The sequence below is a fragment of the Ahaetulla prasina genome, chromosome 2 (assembly GCF_028640845.1).
Source record: "Ahaetulla prasina isolate Xishuangbanna chromosome 2, ASM2864084v1, whole genome shotgun sequence".
In the NCBI taxonomy this organism is placed as follows: Eukaryota; Metazoa; Chordata; class Lepidosauria; order Squamata; family Colubridae; genus Ahaetulla; species Ahaetulla prasina.
The window spans coordinates 156,620,822-156,642,093 of NC_080540.1; the positions used below are offsets into that span (position 1 = coordinate 156,620,822).

The 21,272-nt window shown below is 37.6% G+C and overlaps 3 protein-coding genes across 8 annotated transcripts in view; 1 reads left to right on the top strand and 2 right to left on the bottom strand.

Moving 5' to 3' along the window:
• The window catches only part of COQ10A (coenzyme Q10A), a 65,002-nt gene extending 61,346 nt beyond the window's left edge, over positions 1 to 3,656 (top strand). For all 4 annotated transcript variants that reach the window (XR_009153101.1, XR_009153102.1, XM_058165929.1 and 1 more), the window contains one exon: positions 255 to 3,656. Coding sequence is in view for 2 of the 4 variants with exons in the window: in XM_058165929.1 (XP_058021912.1) it covers positions 255 to 317 (63 nt within the window). In the remaining 2 variants the exon portion in view is untranslated. The remainder of the gene's footprint in view (positions 1 to 254) is intronic.
• CS (citrate synthase) overlaps positions 1 to 5,219 on the bottom strand; it is a 44,029-nt gene extending 38,810 nt beyond the window's left edge. The window contains exon 1 of the mRNA XM_058165927.1: positions 4,895 to 5,219. Coding sequence (XP_058021910.1) covers positions 4,895 to 4,951 — 57 coding nt within the window. The 5' untranslated portion in view covers positions 4,952 to 5,219. The remainder of the gene's footprint in view (positions 1 to 4,894) is intronic.
• A 294-nt stretch (positions 5,220 to 5,513) lies between these two features.
• Positions 5,514 to 20,781, bottom strand: CNPY2 (canopy FGF signaling regulator 2). 3 transcript variants are annotated; one of them, XM_058165936.1, is made up of 6 exons: positions 20,742 to 20,781; positions 18,619 to 18,729; positions 16,724 to 16,839; positions 15,963 to 16,160; positions 14,113 to 14,209; positions 5,514 to 9,071 (listed from the first exon to the last, which is right to left on the bottom strand). In XM_058165936.1, the coding sequence occupies exons 2-6, from the start codon at positions 18,704 to 18,706 to the stop codon at positions 9,028 to 9,030; spliced, it is 543 nt and encodes a 180-aa protein (XP_058021919.1). In that variant the 5' UTR covers positions 18,707 to 18,729; positions 20,742 to 20,781; the 3' UTR covers positions 5,514 to 9,027. The 3 variants fall into 3 exon arrangements, with proteins under 3 accessions (XP_058021919.1, XP_058021920.1, XP_058021918.1); XM_058165937.1 differs by lacking the exon at positions 20,742 to 20,781 and adding an exon at positions 20,265 to 20,288; XM_058165935.1 differs by lacking the exon at positions 20,742 to 20,781 and adding an exon at positions 20,465 to 20,555 and having other exon boundaries at positions 5,515 to 9,071.
• Positions 20,782 to 21,272: the final 491 nt, after the last annotated feature.

The following is a 21,272-nucleotide window of genomic DNA, read 5'->3' on the forward strand; positions in this document are numbered from 1 at the left end:
CTGTGCACTATTGAGTACAATTAAGGTGAGACAAGACCAGCCAAGTGTCTCTGTGTCTTTTTAACCTGGTTATCAGCACCTGAATGATGCAATCTTACCAATGTATCTGAGCATGGCTGTTAATTCATTGAGGGAAGAAACCTCCCCAGCTGGTTAAGCAAGAACCTCTGGCTCTTCTTGTTCTTTTCACTAAGAGGATGCCAATTCAAACTAAGATTCAGCAGTGCCAATTAGTCTTCCTTTTCTCTTCACAGCTTTCAACCGTATCCAAGAGGAAGAGTAAAAGTGGCCCCAATAACAGTATGGATCAAGACTAATATGACAACACAAAGTGAAGCTGTTGAACCAACCCGCCAGGAGAAAGAGCTATTATCTAAACAGCTTGGAGAATCTCTTACAAGATATAATCAAGCACCTTTCCTTATTTGAAGTTGACACAATAGGGTTGTCAAATATGTTTACTGCATTTATTTAAAAAAACCTACCCAAGTAGTATTATTTGCTTTCAGTTTTGGTGGCGGGGGGAGGGTCCTTGTTTTGTTTTAAATACAACAAAAACTTTTTTTTTTAATTTACATTTATATCCCACCCTTCTCCGAAGACTCAGGGCGGCTTACAGTGTGTAAGGCAATAGTCTCATTCTATTTGTATATTTACAAAGTCAACTTATTGCCCCCCCAACAATCTGGGTCCTCATTTTACCTACCTTATAAAAGATGGAAGGCTGAGTCAACCTTGGACCTGGTGGGACTAGAACCTGCAGTAATTGCAGGCAGCTGTGTTTTAATAACAGGCTTCTTACAGCCTGAGCCACACCGCGGCCCTAAACTAAAATTAGGAAACTCCAGAGGTCAGAGCTTGGCTAATTCAAGAATCAGCGAGTATTAAAATTTACTTCTTAGAACCAATAATTTATGTTCTTAACTTCAAATAAAGGTTATAAAGGAAGTAAAGCTGAATTTGTTTCATTCATCCATTCCAACAAGTAGATGTTTTGTCAGCATAAGCATATATGTGCATCAAAAAGCCCTTTTTACATTCTGAGAATTAAAACAAGCTACATAAATATATTTAACTGGCTAAACATATAGCAAATCTTTAAATGACTACTGAGTGATTTTTTTTAATCTTTTATTTTTGAATATGTATTCATTCATTCTTGAGATTCCATGTTTTAATCAAATTTTAGGTAATACTGAAACAAGCTATACATTTTAATGCTGCTAGAATGCTTTTTAATGTTAAGTCATTCCAAACAACAAATAAATATTTCTGGATTTGGCCCACTTGTTGTATAACAAGTATATCCATCTATCCATCCAACCATCCATCCATCCATCCATCATCCATCCATCCATCCTCCCACCCATAATCTGGGTGTCCACAAAGGTGTCCATTCAAAATGGCCTAAGCCTGATTAATACAGTTTTTACTTCACTGACATTTAGGACTTCCTTCCTCTTTACTTTTAGTAGCTACCTCTTTTCCTCATTTAATACACAACTGTATTTATAACTGCAGAACAGAGTATAATCTCACATCTTTATTTCCAAAACATTTCAGAAATATAGACTTGGCTGAAGTTAAAAAATATCCAACATGCTTTTAACAGAAATTTAGGGCAAAGCCAAGTTTCTAATCAACATATCCTCTCTGTGCATAGAAAGTGGGCAGACACCTGTTCCACTGACTATAATAGGATAGGCAAGTAAATCACATTTGCATCTAATTGCACAATAATACAATCATAATTACAGCTTTTCCCAAATTCTTAAGCACCGGGGATACATACTTCCACTTTTAAAGATTCACACTTTACATAGAATATACCAGGCTTAAAATCATGAAGCCAATCACTGGGTTCATCATTTTCCCCAACATGTTAACGATTCCCAATACATGTGTTTCCCTAACAATGAAACTAATACATTAAAAAACCCTGTCATTCCAATTATAATTATAATAAAGACAAATAAATAAAATAATACATTCCGCCCACAAAGCTATTTAATTATCCTTTATAAGCACTTCTAAATAATTATCAAGACAATGTCTATGTTCATATAAACATAGGAGCCATTACGCCACATTAAAAATAATGTTCTTGTAGAAATGCAAGTCTATCCTTCCTTTTCTTGTCAACCTCCCATACATTTGCTCTTGAGCATATTCTATATTCCAACATATGCATAGAAAATGAGGGAACCTGTAAGAGAAAGGGAATACCTCAAGTGTATTGACACCACAGGTTACAGGTTATAGGTTGGAAGAACGTTTCCAAAGAAAGCACTTACCAAAGTATCAAAGGTTCTGAAAAAACATGTATGATAAATACTGCTAGGTATCTAAACTTCAGGCTATTGGCAATGTTTCTTGCTCCTGGACCTGGAATACCTGCTACCACTTATAAAAACTGTAGGAGAGAGAATCATATGTTCACAGAAATTTCTAATTCTACAGTAGAGCCCAAGAACATGTTACATATCCTATTCCTAGAAAATACTACTTCCATCATAAACTGAAAAGTTGTAGAAATGCAATTACTCAGAAGATAATAAAATATACAAATATAAAGACAAATAAACCAAACAGAAAAAAACAGCAGTCAAAAGTATAAAGGGATTAAGAACATAAAGATCAGCAGTTTATGCAGTCATTACAATTGCAGTTTATCTAGCTTTCATCCTAATCTTCACTATCCATGTTTCTTGTACATGAAAGTACCACGTCACCGCTCCACCCAGTATTGGCTCAGATTAAACTTTTGGAGAAAAAATGCTGAGTGGGGAGCGCAACCAGGAATGGTAAATAAATCTAAAAATAAGTGCTCTGGAATCAGCATTTGAATCTATTTGCTAGGAAACTTAGTAGGTCTGGAGGCCAGATTAAAAAAAGAGAATCTGTTTACCCTACAAACAGATCATGGGCAGACTCCCTGGCAAGACAAGAGCAAACAGGCTATTGAACTTTCTGTAAAAGTCAGATAATGGGATTGTATGCCAAAAGAGAACATTACGAAAAAGATGTTTAAAGAGAGAAATTACCATCTTCAAGAACATGTTCGTATAAATTACTATTACCTATTATACTATATTAAGATATAATTGATATAGCATATCAATTATATATTTAAATTTTAAATATATTTTAAATTTTTAAAAATTGCAACTCAGCTCCTATGTACAGTCACATTAAGAAATCAGCAACAATAAATAATCCTATGTTAAGAGGTTAATTTTAAGAGACTACTACTCCAAACTATACAAAGGAAGAAGCCCAGGCCTAACCCTCTCTTCAGATGCAACACTAAGTTTGCACAAGGAGCAGCTAGTTTTAAGTGGTTTATATGCAAACCAAAATATGCATGTTTCGATTTTTTTTCCAGATACAACTCTAAACAGCTATTTTATTGTGGGCATGGGTTGAAAGTTGTTCAACCCTTTCAGCTCCTATAATTGAGTGGTTTTCTTTGCTGTTATCTAATAGTCATCCAGATTCTGACAGTCCCAAATGCTCAATCCAAATCCTACTGCTTTCCATATACAGAACATCAAGAAGTGTTTCAGGTGTTTATTCTATCAAAACAAAAGAACAGTAAAAACATTTCTGCTTTTGTTTCTATCAAACTGCAGTCTAAAAAAGCCAAAATAATTTAGGGCAGGGGTCTGCAAACTTGGCTCTTTTAAGACTTGTGGACTTCAACTCCCAGACAGTTGAAGTCCACAAGTCTTAAAAGAGCCAAGTTTGCAGACCCCTGATTTAGGGGATGAAATCCTTGGCTTCATGTCTGAAACAAAACTCATGTATTTCATTTTTTATGGCCCTCCCTAGAAACTTGACAAAAAAAAGAGCTCACTTTAACAGTGGACTTCACTGCCTTCAAGCAACCTACCAACGGACAGTTACTGCAAATTATTTAATATAGAAGGAAGATAAGAAAAGGCTGGGGGGGAGGGGGGAATAGAGACACATTTTCCAAGCTGTCTTTCCACCAGCTCAAGCAGCCTGGCCGTATCCGTTTCACCCCCTTACAAAAGAACACGCATATATTGCCCAGCATGCACCTTTCCCCTAAATACCAACTTAAAATTGTATTCGAGTTATCTATATATTGTATATAAACTGAACATGACAGAGAAGCAGAAAAGCTTCCCCTTCAGAGGTCACGTGAACGGGGAAGGGAAAAAAAAGTGTGAGCCGTCCCGCCAAGGCCTGAAAAATACCATAAAGGCCCAAAATGGTCAAACTTCACAATACTGAGGAAGGGAAGGAGCGGGTGGGACAGAAAAGGGCTACCTTACGATGTATGTTTGTTTGTATGTATGTTTGTTTGTTTTTCTTTAGGAGCCAGATCCCCAACTACCAACCAACCTTCCTCCCTCCCGTTTCTGGAAACACCCCACTCACACACACACCGGCGACAAAAGCTTTTAAAATAATAATAATAATAATCTCTTCGCGACTGCTGGGAAGAGAAAGGAGAATAAAAGAGTGAGAAGGAAGAACATTTTGAACGTTAAATCTCTCCTCCTGGCAGCTGCTGGAGAGAGCGCGCGGAGGAAATATATAGCCCGCCTCAACCCAAGGACACCGCACGCCAAGCGTCCATAGGGCTGGCAATGCAATCCCCAAGGGACGCAAGACACCCTTTGCCCAAGTCGCAACTTCGCAACTGCTTCTGCATGCTTGACGTGGGAAGGGAAGCGCCGAGAACTTCCACGCGGAGAGACCGCCCTGCAGGGTGACAGCTTGCAGCCCTTTTCCCTCTCTCCTCCCCCGTGCCCGGTCATGGCGCTCGCAGAAACAGCCACCCCACCCATCATCCACCCACCCCCTGGGGGAAAAAAAAAAGGGAAGGGGCAGAACGGGGGAGAAAAAAAAAAACACCCTTCACCTTGGCTCCCAAGAGGCGCGCGGCCGCCCTGCTACCGTAGGCAGTCAACAAGGTCATGGCGAGCACCGACCCAAAAGTGGTGTGTGGCGGCGGCGGCGGCGGCGGAAGGGAAAGCAGAAGCCGCCCTTGAAAGAAAAAAAAAGGGGGGGGGACAGGCAGGTTTTGGAGGCGGGCAGAAAAGCAGGCGGCGAAGACCGGGAAAAAGGGGAGGGAAGGTGGTGCAAGGGAGAAAAGACGAGCGGGCTGCGCCGGGTTCTGGCTGCGTCTGGGCGGAGCGAGGCTGGGAAGAAGGCCCGAAGCGGCATTAACCAGAGTCGCTCGCTTGCTCTCGCCCCGAAGAGCCGCGCCTCTTTTCCGGCACCGGGGAAGCGCTGCGATTGGCTGCCAGGCGGTGGATGGACAAGGCCTGGCTGCGCGCGGAGGAGCCGGGAAGGGCGGGGGGGGGGGTTGGAACGTTGAGCTAGGCGTCTGAGGGAAGTGCCTTTAAGCGCGCGCCCGTGCGCGTTCCCGCTTCTCTGGAAGTTATTTATTTGTCACAACAGTATATATAAGCATAAGCATGAAAATAATTATATAATATATAAGCATATATATGAGCATAAGTATGTAATAACTATTTTTTTTATTTCTTTTGTCACAACAGAATACACAAACAATTGTTATAGATAAAACAACATATTTTGAAGAAAATATACATATATGTATAAAAATATGCATCAACTATATCAATTTGATATGATGAAGGGAACAATAGGGCAGGAACGGTAGGAATGTTTGTGCTCTTATGCACGCACTTCTTGGTTCTTATGCAGGGCTTCTTGATTTTAGCGAGCTTTCGGCTTCCCATTTTGCGAGGGGGGGGGGAGAAACGGTTCTGCCCTCAGTAGACGTTCATATAATGTGATCTCGGGATTAAACTGTGGAGTCCCACTTGTGGTTTCTGAGGTTGCTGGTTTTGCTTGCAGACGTTTCGTTTACCCAACTAGGTAACACCATCAGTGGTGACGTGCTCAAGCATGTCTACCAGATGACAACCATGTGCTCCTCAGAAGTTAACATAACTTTTTAGCAATTTGCCCGTTACTGGTTTTGTACAATTGGGAATCTAGCCAACCTGAGACATAGCTTAATGCAATGTATAAATTCGGGATAGTTTTTAAGAATATACTTAACAGTATTTTATAAAGCAAATGGAAAGCAATTGCAAGGTGGAGGAACCGTGTGCCACAGGGCCCTGTTTCACCTCTCAGCAAACATACTAAATTTTCCAATGTTTAAAGTACAATTAAATCAATCCAATTAGCACCAGAAGACACCATCTTGTCCTTTGTCTCAAGCAAAAGAATAGGATAAGCCCAAGTCTTGAAGCAATTTATAAAGGCTACAGTATGCATTCAGCTTTTGACAAAGGCCTCAGTCAGCAGTATGCTTTTCAATGCAGTACTGTATAGCGCAACATCACTCTGCTAGTATTGACATATTGCAGATCGGAAGAGTGTGGGAAGAGTGATAAGGCAAGAGATATTGCAGGACAAAGGCCTTTCCTTAACTGGTGGGTTAGTCTACGCATGGCTTTGCCTCTTGTTCCATTTGGCTGAGTGCCTTACCTATTGCAAAGCCTCCTGAAATCTGCAAAGTTCCAAATACACATTCTGCCTTTAGCCTGTGTTCTCACAGGGCAGATAGATGACAATGCAGAGTCATCAGACTGAACCAAAATGTCGTTTAGCATTTCTTTTTGAAACTGCAAGGGGCCTTTTGTCTATGGGTAATTCAAGATATAAACATCCCCTTTCCATATAGAGAATTCTCATTTATGCAAATTTCTATGCAGTGCAAGTGGAAAAGGGACACCACCATCTTAGCAAAACCATCTGTTGTAACTGTTTAATAATTTTTTTTCCATGCTGATGCAACACACACAAATTTGATCCTGGGAGTGAAGGTTGTTCCTTATAGAAACATCATCTCAGTATTTCCAAGATCACGTGGTGCTTTTTTTTCCAGGTTGTTACAAATTAATAGAGCTGCATACCTGTTTTAGAAAAGTCATGACAACTATAGAAGTAGAGATAACTCAGTGGTAATTTCTCTTTCAGGAGACTAAATAGCCTTTGAAAAATGCTTGGAAATTTTTGTTTAGAATGCAGCAACCAATACTATAGTCCAGAGATATACATTCTGCTTTTAGAATCCCAGTGCTGTTTCATCTACACTTAGTTGCCAGTTTGCTTCTGAGCGCAATTCAATGTGCTGGTCTTAACTTTGAGCACACCTTAACTTCTCACTACTTTTCTTGCCTTTGGTAAATAATTTAAAATGCAAATTACCTGATCAAATGTTTCGGTAAAGGCAGAAAATGCAACCAATTGCTGCTTTTAGAAGTTTCACTGCTTTCCAATGGAAATTGAAAATATATGGAGGACACCAATCTGGCTCATATTGTACTGAACCATAGTTTAACAATTATTTACTAAATAAACCTCAGCTGGCCATGTTTTCACAATATAATAAGTCAAAGCCAAACAAATCATTTTATGGCTAAGCACTGTATGTGAGCTCTACAAAATCATTTTATAGTAACTGTATTATGTGAATTTTTAAAAAATCTGCATAATAATGGTTAATTAGCTCCCATGTAAGAGGGTGAAGTATGGCATTCGTTGTCTTAAGTTTAGTAATCTTTTTCACCATCCCAGAAGATAAGTCAGTAGTATTTTATATTAGATACAGTAGGTAGTTAAAGTTGAGGGACATAATGGAAGCAAATCAAAGGCTTGTTATATGATTTGTGTGATTTTGGCTTAATATGACATGTGAATCCAGCATGGTTCTGGACATTGTCTGAATAGATATGGGGGGCTACATGTTTGATGATGCAAGTGACTGAACTCCCAGTTGGAAGGTGAAAAAAAATCTTAAGATCATTGTTATAGGAGTAAAGTCAATGTGCTCTATAATGCTCTAATATTATTTTCAATTAAAAATGGGGGAAAAAATCCACTAGCCAATTCGAGTAAGACCCAATTTCAATTTATTATCTCACCATCATGGAATGTATTTTATCCTCTCATGAAAACATAGGTTAAAAGAAACTGTTATAAAACATGTAAAAAGCCCTTTGAAGAGTACAACATCTTCCCCATTTGCCAAGTGTCTGATGCCCCTAATCAGCAGATTCCTGAATCTCACTCATATCTCACAGCCAAGGGAGCAGCCATTTTGTGTAATAATTTAAAAGACAAACAAAACACTGTTGTGTGATTATCACTTCACATACAGGCAATATAGACTGGCTTGCTATCTGACCTGAATGTTTTGTGCAGAATCTCTGTAATACGACCAATCATTCCTAGAGGCCCCTTTCTTAGATCAATTGGCTCTTCACACAACAATATTGAACCATGTAATAACTGGGTATGCTCTACAAATACTCCATCTACAGTATGGAACAATCCCTGCACAGTAACAATGTTATGTGGCCTCCATATGGCCATCACAACCATAGTTCACAGTTGTGTTGAAGACTGGGAAGGTACTATACAATGGTCCCCTCTTTGGCTTTATAATGAGGGCATCTCTATAGGTTCTATTTATCTTTCCCTTTCTGAGGAATAGTTTTACAAATGACTATCCTGCCCCAGATCTTTAAATAAGATGGGTTCAAAAGTGAGAGTAACATTCATAAGATTCTTCTGCTCAAATTCTATTTTGGAAGTGAATGTGGATGTTGTATTGCTAGTTGCTTGAGACAATCTGCAATTCAGTTTGCATACAGCCACAAAGCATTTTTTTTCTTTAAAAGGTAGAACGCACTAACAAGCTCAATGCTACTGTAAAGTGGGCTTTGACAATGACAGAAATCTCCATCTACTTAATGTGTGCTTAAAAAAGTGAAATGTTGGATCTGTCGTCTTGTGTTTGCTTCATAAAATTCTATAAAGAAGCTTGTCTTGGGATATTTTTTTTTTTGCTCTCCTCTGATTACACAGTCTTCAGTTTCTAGGATGTTCTGCACTTTCCCCCAAATTGAAAGGTAACTCCTGGGACAATAATTTAGGCGCTTGTAAAAAGGGATGTAGTCTACAAAGAATTAGGCAAAGTCTTCTATCAGGTCAATCAGCCTTTACACTTCACAGTTCATCATGTGGGAGATGTAAGGCGTGGTCACAGAGATCTATTAAAAAAAAAATCAGTTCTAATTATTACAAGAACTAGAACTTCCAGCTAGCCAGCATGACTAGTTTATACTTATCCAAGATAATATCAGTAACAGTTCCCAAGAGCATAACAATAAATGTACCTCTATAAATAGCAGTTTTTGAATTTGAATTACTTCCTTAGCTGGGCTAATGCCAGGGAATTCTGGGAGTTGAAGGCTATCCATCTTTAAGTTATCAAGACTGAGAAACACTGTTCTAAATCTAATGTAGCTTGTTTCACTTTGCTAAGCCTGTTTACAAACAAAATCATTATGATTGGTAAAATGTGTATTGTTTACCTTTTCAAACAAAGCCATATGGGGTTTATTCAATCATGCCTAGTTTTAAAAACCACATCTCGCAATCAATTATTTTTAGAATTCTCCTAATTATTTTGAATAACTGTGTATGCATATTTAAATTTTGCTTTGATTAAACATGCAAGGACACGCCAAAGAGAAAGCTCTTAAGATGAAATTATTCTATTTGTGCCTTTTCTTAGATCTAATCATGTTTATGCCTGCCTGCCTTCCCTGCACCTTAAGATTCTGCTAATTGTAAATCAACCTGTTTTAAAATTTAACTCCAAATTCTAATAGCGACTCATATTATTATTTTTGGAAAAGAGTAAAACTCATCAAAAGGATGTAATATTCTCATTCTGATTAATCACTGGTTCCCTAAACCTGCAAAATTTATGACCCAGAAATCTTGTCTGCATACCTGCCAGCCCTATTATTTTTTCCTGAAAGTCTGGTCTAGCTTAAGAGACCTACTTACAAATTTTTATCTGGAGTGCAAACTTTATTTTCTCTATTGAAAGCTAGAGATCACTGATGACTCAAAGACTGGCAGAGGATCAGAGTTTACTGTACTTTTTATCAGTATGAATACTCATGAATCTAGTCATGCCACGCAATTCCAAGGGTCCTGGCAAACTGATTGTATGAACAGATCATCAGGTGACTATGCAATTGATTTCAGTCCACGTCAGTCATTAAGGACACTCCTTCAAGCATTCTAGATGCACTTAAAAGCATTATATGACTCTTAAGAATGTAATTTTCCACAGACGTTTTTCTTTGGCAGGTTTTAACAAAGAAATAAGGATTTGTATTTTCTTAGCCAGTTGCTACAAAAGACTTATGAAATTGAAATCATAGCCAACAGGAATTACTACACCATGCTTTAATGGTCGGAAAAAATTGCTGCTCTTTGGCTGTAGCACCATGGCAAGTTTCCACTTCTCAAACAAGAGAGGGCAAAGGTCAGGTGGAAACAAGCACAGCCAGATACGTAATCCAAAAATAAGTCAATGTTACAGAAAAAGTCACTTTTCTAAATGGGGTCTTGGCAACTGGATGTTTGTCATCTCTCTCCCAGCCAGGGAAAATACATAGAAGGAAAGAAGATAAAATAAGTTCTTCTACCGGTTTAAGTTATATAGCATACAGTTATAAAAAATAGCAAGCAGTTTTCAATATCCTCCCAATCCAGAGAAGGGTCATTTGAGTTTCTAGGGTACTGGGTAAACCTCCATTTTGCAAAATATGTAATGGAGGACCAAATGGAGTGTGGAAAATCTGTTGTACTTTTATATATACTGTTCTCTTGATGTTCCAAGATTCTTCTCCATAGTCATACAGACTGGAGTTGCCAGTAAGGCTCCCCAACCCTTATTGTGCATAATTGATCTTTCTTTTTCTTAGCCCTATTCCAGAAGCAGAGATCCTATGGGAAAAATATTTTCCTTTCTATCTAATATAGTTGCATGTTTTCAGCAATAAAGTTAATTTTAATCACAACATGTAAAAACACAGACTCCAGACTCCTCGCAAAATATTATAGCTTGGTTGTTCAGGCCAGAATTTGGAATCAGCCAATTAAAAGTAGAAATGCCAGAGATAAAAAAAAAAAGATTTTTAAAGTATATTATTTTCTTGCTTTGTTTTTTTCTAATCATAAATTTATTAAGGATTATAATTACAACAGTAAAAACTAATACAAACTGGAAAAAGTAAAGGATAAAAAAGGGAGAAAGTGCAGAAAAAAGGGAAAAAAGAGATAGGGTAATAAAAGATAAGAATATAGTAAAGAAAAATAAAATATATAAAGAACAGACTTCATCACAAGTATAAACAACTCTAATGACTTATCACCTTCTCTTAAAATACAGCAAATGATCTCTTCTTTCCATATCTCTTATTTATAAACATATCCATAAATCTCATCATTTCAGCCCTGTTGTCAGCAAAAGTCCATTGGGGTTACCAGAGATAACAACATATCTATTTTAACCTCAATCAAATAAACCAACTTTATACTGTATTCCTTGTAACAATCTTGATATTTAATCCCTTCAAATATCATAGAATTTGATTTCTTTTCATTTTTTCTTTGTCCGTTTTCACAAAGTTCTTCAAAACTTTAACATGCTTTTTTATAAACCCAATACAGCAAAATTATCCAAGTTATTATCTTGGTTTATTATTTGTGTATCTCTTTTAATTATCGAGATATTGGCTGATTTCTTTTGTATGTCCAGACTCCAGAGTAACCATCTTTTACCATATCATTCTTATAGGCTGTTATTTAAAAAATCCTGTTTCAAGTCAGTCTTGGTCTTGTCTGAGTGAGTAGACAGCTCTTTAATAATTCCTCTCTAGACAAGGAGAGTACTTGAGATTTCCCACAAGTGTCCAGACAGCAGGTCTCCAGAAGGTTTAGAACTATGGTTGAATAGGTAATAAACCTCAGTTTGGTACCCATAATTGGTACCTCTGAAAGGATATTAAGTTCACATACTTCATTTTCTAATCACTGTCAGAAATTGCTTATTAACTGCTTTTCAGATATTAGGAACCTTCTGGATGACAGGTTTTACAGCACTGAGTTTCCTTCAATCCTTAATGAAAGAAACTTTAATTACAGGTTTATGAACACAAAAAAATAGAGTAAGCAGCAGCAGGACGATTAAAAATTTGATTTTAGAAAGTTACAAACAGGCTAAGGGTCCAGATAAATTTAAAATAGGATTTTGGAATTAATTAAAAAGAATCCTTCTCGTGGGAAAATGATTTTTTTAAAAAAGACTTTAAACACTGGACACTAGAGGAAATTAAAAGGACCTAAATATTGCCATTAAAGGAGAGCACTCAATCTTGATTTCCAAGTGCAGAATGAAGCAAAATATTTTAACATTGGACATATTGAAACATATTTTTGAACAATAACCTAAGCTTAACTCACAGAATCATCTATTGTAATGTCCTTCCTGTTAAAGACTACTTCAGCTTTAATTGCAATAATACTAGAGCAACTAATAGATTTAAACTTAATGTCAACCGCTTTAATCTAGATTGCAGAAAATATGACTTCTGTAACAGAATCATCAGTGTTTGGAATACTTTACCTGACTCTGTGGTCTCTTCCCATAATCCTAAAAGTTTTATCCAAAAACTTTCTACTATTGACCTCACCCCATTCCTAAGAGGACCATAAGGGGTGTACATAAGCGCACAAACGTGCCTACCGTTCCTGTCCTATTGTTGTTGTTGTTTTCTTTTCTCCTTCCTATATATATGCTTATACCTCCTTATATTTACCCATATATATATATATGTTTATTTACTATATAATCTTTTTGTATGATACCTACATATATTGTTGTGACAAAATAAATAAATAAATAAATAAATAAATAAACCCAGAAATTAATGTTAAGAGTGTCCTTTCTTGCTTTGTCATATTCATTGTGTGCTGTTCTCCGAGGAGCTCAGTACGGTATAGAGATGAATTCTTTCTCCTCAACTCTTTATAAGAGGTAAATCTGGCTGAAAAGAAAATCACTAGCTCAAAGCTACAAGAGATATTCCCAGACTGAAAAGGGTTTTAATTATTACTTCACCCCAACAAAGAGCTGGTCTTCAGTCTGTTTTCAGGTCAGAATTATGACCTGTATTTGAAATAATTACTTTTGGTGTAATATCTGAAATGAAATGCAAGGCTACAACCACAATATCAGGAAGAGGGATCTTTATTTTTATTTATTTATTTATTTATTTTACTAAAGGATGTCTTTCATCAGGAATGCCACATCTGTGTTAAAAGCCAGATTCAAAATTAAGCAAAGCCAACATTTTTCCTTTCCTTCTACCTTCATTATTTTACCTATTTATTTATTACATATTTGTTGGTTTAGATAAAACATACACTGTGAACAAGCTTGAATTATTTTTGCATTCAGAAACCAACAAAACGCAGCATAAGTACTAAAGAAGTACATTGAGATAATTTGGTCACATAGAGAAAATGAATGAGGATTCAATTAGAAAAAAGTGAAAGATTGGATTAGTTAAGTGGAAGGGAAAGACAGAGAACTCACGGAGTTGATGGTGTCATGAAAAAGAGAAAAGTTTAAATAACAAACACACAACACATGAAGCAGTGTATGTATGTAGTGGTAATAACAGAAGAGGTGTTTCATTTTATATACACTTAAATACCTAAGAACAATACAAATAGACAGTAATTTGTTGTGTGCTGCACAGAGTAGTTTTGCTGAAATGTGCCATTAAATTATATATATTATATATAATTATATATATCAGAACTCTTGGAAAAGAGAGAAGTGCCTTCCTAGCAGCTATCAGCTAAAATATTTTTATAATATTTTAAAATTATAAGTCAGTTGACCAGTGATGAACATTCTGTTTGATGAACATTGCATTTTTCAAGAACTCAAGGCATGGATACAGAGGAGCCCCTCTCTCTATTTCCCCTACAATGACCACCCTATGAGATAGAATGAGCTGAGAAAATGATAGCCAAAAGTCACCCAGGGAGATTTCAGGCTTGAGTAACTGCACCCTTTTTATACCAATTAGTATGCTTTTAATTTGCCAATCAGCGAAAGACCACAGACCCCGTTTCTGCCTTATATGTCCGATGGTCAAGTAAAGCCATGACAGACCATATCTTTTTAAATTCAAAAGTGCTACCAATTCAGTAACTTACCTGTTCGTTTGCTGCACAGCCTGTCCTTGACATTTTCTGCCTCATGGGAAAAGAATTCTATCAGCTCGTCTTCGTACTCTTCAGCTATTTTCTCACACTGTGAGGAGAATCGGGGAATTCAGCTGAGCAGCTTTTTCATACCTTATTCTCCCAGGTCTATTGGCTAAGCCAATTTTAAAGCCCAGCAAGCCTAGATCAACTTAACCCAAGGTAATTGCCACAGACTTTCTCCTTCAATCAAATTGCACTAGAGAGAAAACACAGCCCATTGGAAGGAAGGGGAGGTGGTTAATTGGCATAATACAACCTGTTCATGTAAGAACCCATGAACAGGTTCTTCTGACTTCCTTCTCAATGCAATCCGATTAATTATATGTGGAAGTCAAATATGTATGTCTTCACATCTCTCCCAGTTTCTCTCGACAAACAGAATAATCACAGAACACACGGGTAACAATATTGTGTACGCTTAGACAATTATTTGGAAAAAGTGTTCCAGCACACAAGAACATGTGTGCAGCACTTCCTTAAAGCAGCTGTATCTTTTTTCAAACTTATACACACAAGTTGCATCAAGGACACAACCACCTTAATGAATTGGCTCATTAAAGCAGCTACATAATTTTCAACCTTGCATTAGAGCCCCTAAAAAAATATGACCATGTTAAAGCAGTGTTATGCTCTTACATTTTCTGAACCAACTTTCTTGAAGCAGGTAGAGTGCCTCTTTTGCTGACGCTACACTTGAGAAACAGCAGTGCTGAGAAAAAGACAATCATGTAGCTCTTGATTTATGCAAGGAAAAAGTTCCAAAGGTTTTAGAGGCAGAAGGGAAAGGAAGATGGCCCTGTCATTTTTCTAAAGCTCCCCCTAAGACAGAGGTGTCAAACTCATGTCGTCACGGTGACATCACGTGATGTATCAGGATTTTTCCCCCCTTCGCTAAACTGGGCATGGGCGTGGCCAGTGCATGACGCATCTGGCCCATAGGCTGGGAGTTTGACAGTCCTGCCCTAAGATATACTTGTATTTTCGTAGGGCTATTCTGCATGTGAACCACTAATATGGAGTTCAGCAATGTCTCTGAAATCAATGCTGTCTTTTATCCTTTGTGTATTTCTACTATTGTGTAATGCTTGTAAGGCAAAGTTATTGTTGTAAAGTGTTGTTTCCTCTATCTATCTTTTGCAGCATGCAACCAGAATTTAGTTGTAACCATAAAGTTATAAGTAGCATGTCAGCTGTTTGTCACCATAACCCTTCACTATTAAGGCCTCATAAGAGGAAAACTGTTAGTCTATGGTGACAGAAAATCAGAAAGAGACTAATTTTCCAACTAACAAATTTTATTAAAAGGTATAAGCTTTCATAAATTGCACTCACTTCATCAGATGCGTAAATAGCTAGACTGTTGTAAAATATAAACTGGGATGAAGTGAGGAATGGTTATGCAGATGCAGATTATACGTGAGACAGATTACAAGTAAAGTAATCAAATAAAAAAAAGCATAGGGTTAAAATCCATTGTGTCTCTTGAGATCTTCTGAAATGTTATGTATGCAAGTGCAACAATTTCTCGCTAAGTTGTGAAGCTTGTCTTTCAATAGCAGTTGCTGGTAAAGTTAAGGAGAACATCTACTGGATTGTACTGAATAACTACTTCAAGAAAATGTTTGCATTTATGTCTTACTTATAAGCTTCTGTAGGTATTTGGTTGTCCACTCTTAGAACAGAATAATGAGCTAAAAACGCTTCTTCCAATCTAGTGTGTGGCTCTTATATTCTACAGAAAAGCAATACATAATAATTAGCAGCATCTAAAAGAAAGGACACCCTTCTGGATCACTTACTGCAAACTTCAAGCTTGATGTCACATCACCATCAAATTTGGTTTCAGAAAGATCCATTTTGGTCCCATCAAAGGAGACTACTCTGACATAATTCTTCCTGTGAGTTGAAGGATCCACCTTCTCACCATAGTTATTCATGTTTTCACAGATGTTCTCCAGCAGCTCTGTCAGGTGAGCCTCAGATCTGGCATAGGGCATCTAAGAGTAAATGAATACTTTTGGTTAAACAGATGATAAAAGCTCTAGCTGTCTATCAGAGACAACTGCAAATCCTTCTTCAGTCTGGCATAGGAGATACAAGGTATGATCTATAAATATTCGAAAACTCTCACAAATGCTATTGAAGAACGATTAATCATTATGTACTTAGTAAGTAAAATCATTTCTTAACTTATTACTATTTTTGCAGCTGTAATTTTTTTCAGTAGACAATGGGCCACTAAATTTTAATCCACTGTGTTTTGACTGTACATGCTTATAGTATGATATAATCTTCTGACTACAAATATTGGATGGTGCTCCACCTTTTTCAGCAATATTGAAATAAAAGCTCTTAATTATATTGCTCACAATATATTGGGTATGACATTGGTAGGGGGAAACAGGATAAAAAGAAATCTCTAAATACTTAATCCCTTTCATCCGAAATTTAAAACTTTCCCCCACATGAGCTTTTTAACCATTTCAGTTTGCTCATTTCAGCAATTGTAAAGAAGTTTTCAAAGATTCAAGTAATCTATGTCAAGTACGGAATGTATTACCTCTACTATGGACTGGCTTCCATCAGGATTAATGCGGAAGGAGCCTACTTGGATAGTTTTTTTCGGATCTATTTGAGATATTTCCCATTCCAGCTCATCCACCAGAGCCCGGCATGCTAAAAGTGAACATCACTTAGGAATCAATACTAATAAGATTATTATTTATCAAGAACAATACAGTAATATATAGAACAGATAAGGGACAATTTTAATAAGGATTTTCCACACTTTCACAACTTATTTCCATTTTTTGTGGTGCTGGATTGAGTCACCAGATCTTTTACAAACCTATAATCACAGCTGAAGATCTCAGCAAATGAACAAAGGGGAGTAAATTAGTGTTAGCAAACTCGGATTAAACTAAATTTCAGAGCAGCTTTTCTTTCTCACTAATTGTCAGTCAAGTGGCCATCTGTCCCATTTTAACCTTTCTTCTTCTTCTTTCTAGCTAGCCATCACTCAGGCATTAACTCTATGATTTCCCTCTGATGCTAAGAACATTCTTCAGCATTTAGCAGCTGAACAAATGCATTATTTATAACAGCATGCTGCAGATGGAACCATGCCAAGGGATTGTGTCTATGCCTAGTGACAAATGTATTTAGTATCGTGGTAAGCTCAGTAGAGAATTTATAGTCTATGTCAGAAAAGGAGATATAAACAGCAAGAAAGGGGTTAGATAGCCAAATTCTTCTTTGCCTTCACTACCAATTGCAATGTTGTTATTGTTGTTACTGTTATATTTTTATCAACATACATATATTCTGGTTAACTCAAGGCAGTAAACGTATCTAATAGACCAACCTCCTATTTTCCCCAAAACAGTAACTTTGTGAGGTGGGTTGGATTGAGAGACAGTGCCTGGCCCAAAGTCACCCAACTGGCTTTCATGACTAAGGGGGGGGATCTAGTTTCTAGAAACTCCTGCTTTCTGGGCCAGCATCTTAACTATTAGATGAAGCAAGTTCTTTTTCCTACTCTTCTTTTCCTCTACAAATAAATAAGCAGAATTATAACAGGTAATGCTTTAAATCAGGAGCTAGGATACAAGGCAAAAGGAATAGCAGGAAAAGGATGGTGTTAATATGATCCCTTCCTAAAGATATTTTATGTGATAAGGTCCAATAATCTCACTTCTCAAGTTAAAAAAAATATTTCTGCACATAAGTAGAACTAAGCAACCTACAAGTCTCCAAATATTGCAGAACATCAGTTCCCAGTCACAGCTTGCCTAATTAAGAAGAAAACATGTTTCAAATGGCATAAGATGTCCAGTGTGCAACCAACTACAAGAATTGACATGCAGTTCTGTTGTAAAGTCCCATCATTGGAATTATCTTAGTTTTGATCTCAACCAGTTATTTGGAAGCCACTTTTCAGCAGTCTTTTTTACATATGCCATGCAGAATTTGAATGAAAGCCAACTGCTTATTCCACAATGAAAAATGGTGAAATACTTCTGCAATTAGTTGGGAGAGACCACTGTCTGAGGGAGGCATTAGGCTTTGGTGAAGGACAATATCTAAGAGAAGGAAGGCAAGGACTGAAGGGTAAATTCTACCAAGTAAATTCATTCTAGCATAAGTGAAGAAATAAGGCACAAGGCTTTTTAATCCTTTTCTGTCAGTAAGTTGTAACAAGGTTGTGGTTTAATGTAGTATGCTAACTATTCAGTCATAAATATGGGAAAAAGATTTTTAATAATGCATTTGTTCAGCTATCTCAGTTGCTTGTCCATGTGCATGTTTGTATAAGCAGAGGGGTAGATTTTGCTGCAAAGAAAGTAACATGCATATCAAATGATGTTTTCTTAGGCCAAAAGAGAACTCCAGGGACTAGATGAAAATGTTTAAGTACTTTACTAACTCATTAATTTTAAAAATAGCTTAGTTTACCTCCACAGCGGAGATCTTGGCTCTTCTGGGTACAAACACTACTCAATAACAATAAGAAGCAGACGATCCTTGAAATCCAGCCATTCATCTTCCTAAGTGTGGACAAGCAACCTGCAAAGTCAGATGTTAAGTTCAAGATGCATGAATCCTCTTGCGCGGGGGGGGGGACACCCCTAAACCCCAAACTAAGCTTCAGCAAGACTTCAGAATCTCATCCTCAGCTTACAAAATATAAGTATATGCATGAGTTAAAATACCTGATCAATGCCCATACTCAGACAGACTGTAGTACCATTTATCATACAAAGCTACATTGTGCAACGTAGCAGTTAATCATTGAGTTCAGGTGTAGAATACAAAGTACTTTTTGTGCAACAGGCCAAAAGGCAGCAATTAGAACTGCAGATTCCCAGTTATTTGCTTCTTTTTTAACTACAGTAGTCAGAATGGTAAAATGTTTGCTAGCAAGCTTTGCTTTCTATAGAAAATCAAATTAAAAGTAATCTCTCTTTTTGGTATATGCCTAATGTATAAAAATGAAGGACAAAATGTATTTGGTAAATATAGTAAACATTTTCATATTTTAACAGTTGTTAAACTGTTTCCAAACAGAACAGAGTTCCTTGAGGGATATTCATGCTTATCAAATTGATTAAAACCTAGCAAACAATGATCCAGAATACATCTCAGCTACTAAACATTACCGGACCCTCAAATGAAATCTTCAATTACTTTATCTTTTCCTGATTTATTCAGATTTCTATGATCTTCCCATTTTTCAATTGCCATGATTTACTTTGTAGATCCTAACCACCAAACATCCTGAACATCCTGAATAGCCTACACCCCAAAAACTAGTTTCATCATACAACTACACCAGTTCAGATGTACATGCATTTTTACAATGTGGAGGAAAGAAGCACATCACAGAGACAGTCAGCTTTCTTAGGTACATTTTATTTCTACACATAGAAATTATTTTTTAATTGGGGATGCTGAAAAGTGCGGTCTGAAGTGTAACTGGTAAGTCCTAAACCTCAAAGCTGTTACCTGTAGTTTTGGCTTCTATTATTTATTTTGATTTAAAAAATGTCTGCGTTAAAGGCAGAGTTGAGTAGCTTGACTCGCACTCAAGGGAAAATTAAATTCTCACCACCAAGCTTGGTAATGCGAGTCTACATTTTATTAGTAAGATGAGGAAAGATATTGGACAGGGATTGCAGGCAACTAGGTAATTATGACATTCAGGGACAGATTATGCTATCAAAACATTGCTAATTTGCCCTTTTTGTTCTTTTGTTTTTCACAGTAAATCTCTCTTTAATTTTCCTCCCAACGCTGAAAATATTACTTCTACTCTTTATTCTAGGAGAGCCACCCAGTATCTGGTGTTTTTGCTCGAGATTTTCTCCAGACTTTGGATAACAGACAACCTGTTATTCGTTTCAACCAGCACGTCCAAGAGTCAGGATGAAACTTTTGCAAACCTCTCTCTCTCTCTCTCTCGAAATTCGAGTTGAGGATTCAGCGCTATGTTTATAACAGAAGCGCTGCTTATATATGTATTCCGACTACTTTGCATATGTTATCTCAATGATCTTTAGTACAACATCTCTTAAAGACAGGCCACTATTATTCGTCCCCACCGTGCAAATCGCGAGGCAAACTTCAGAGCCCCATTGCCAAAGGCATTCGGTGCCCTGCGTGGCAGAGCCGAATTCGGACGCAGAAACTTCCTAGCTCTACTCGCTTCATTACGCCAACTTGTAAATGCTACCCCCTATTACTTCTCCCTAAATTAGGTGCCCCGTTTCCAAGCTGATCGCTCTCGCTGCTTCGCTCTCACCGGCATCCCCCACAGCGGACCCTGGAGCTCCCTCGGATTCCCCCACGCAGTGCCGGTTAGAGGCGCTTTCCCAGTCTTCTTCTTTCCCGGAGGTGGCTAACATCCGCCTGTCTTTTTTTTCCCCCCCCACGAACTAAATTTCATTTCCTCGGTCGCGCTTGGAAACGACGACTCCTAAACTCTGTTCCGTTCTTCTTCTTTCAATACCCATTTGTCAGACAGCCCCCCTCCCCGAGACCAGGCTCTTTTAAGCACAGGCGCTTCTAAGGCGACTCACCTTTCTTTTCAAAAAGACCCTTCAAGGCCCCCCCCAAGCCCACGTGGCGAGCAAAGCGGCAAGGAGGCGGGGTTAGGTTGGAAGAAGGCAGTGGGTTGAAGGACGGCTGGGGGCGTGGCCAGAACTCCCCAAAGCATGGACCTAGGGAAGCGCAGCCTCCTTAACTGTTACCTTTTCTCGCCCGTAAAAATTGAAAAGATGGCACTACATATCCCCCCGTCTGTAATTGCATGAGTCAGATTACAACCTGTTTGCCACCAGGTGGAGAAAGCTGGTGCGAGAATAGAATAGGAATAGAAATAGGAATAGAAATAGAAATAAAAATAGAATTTTTTATTGGCCAAGTATGATTGAATTTGTCTTGGTGCATATCTTAACCCTTACCTGCACTCGTAGCCATCTGCGTGACTAATAGCAATTCAAATCATGATCAATAAGTAAGCAAAATTCTGCAAAATTTGGAAACACCCCCAAATCTGAAACAATAATTAGATAAGGATCTCAGAAGCTTCTGCAGCCGACCCACAGTTA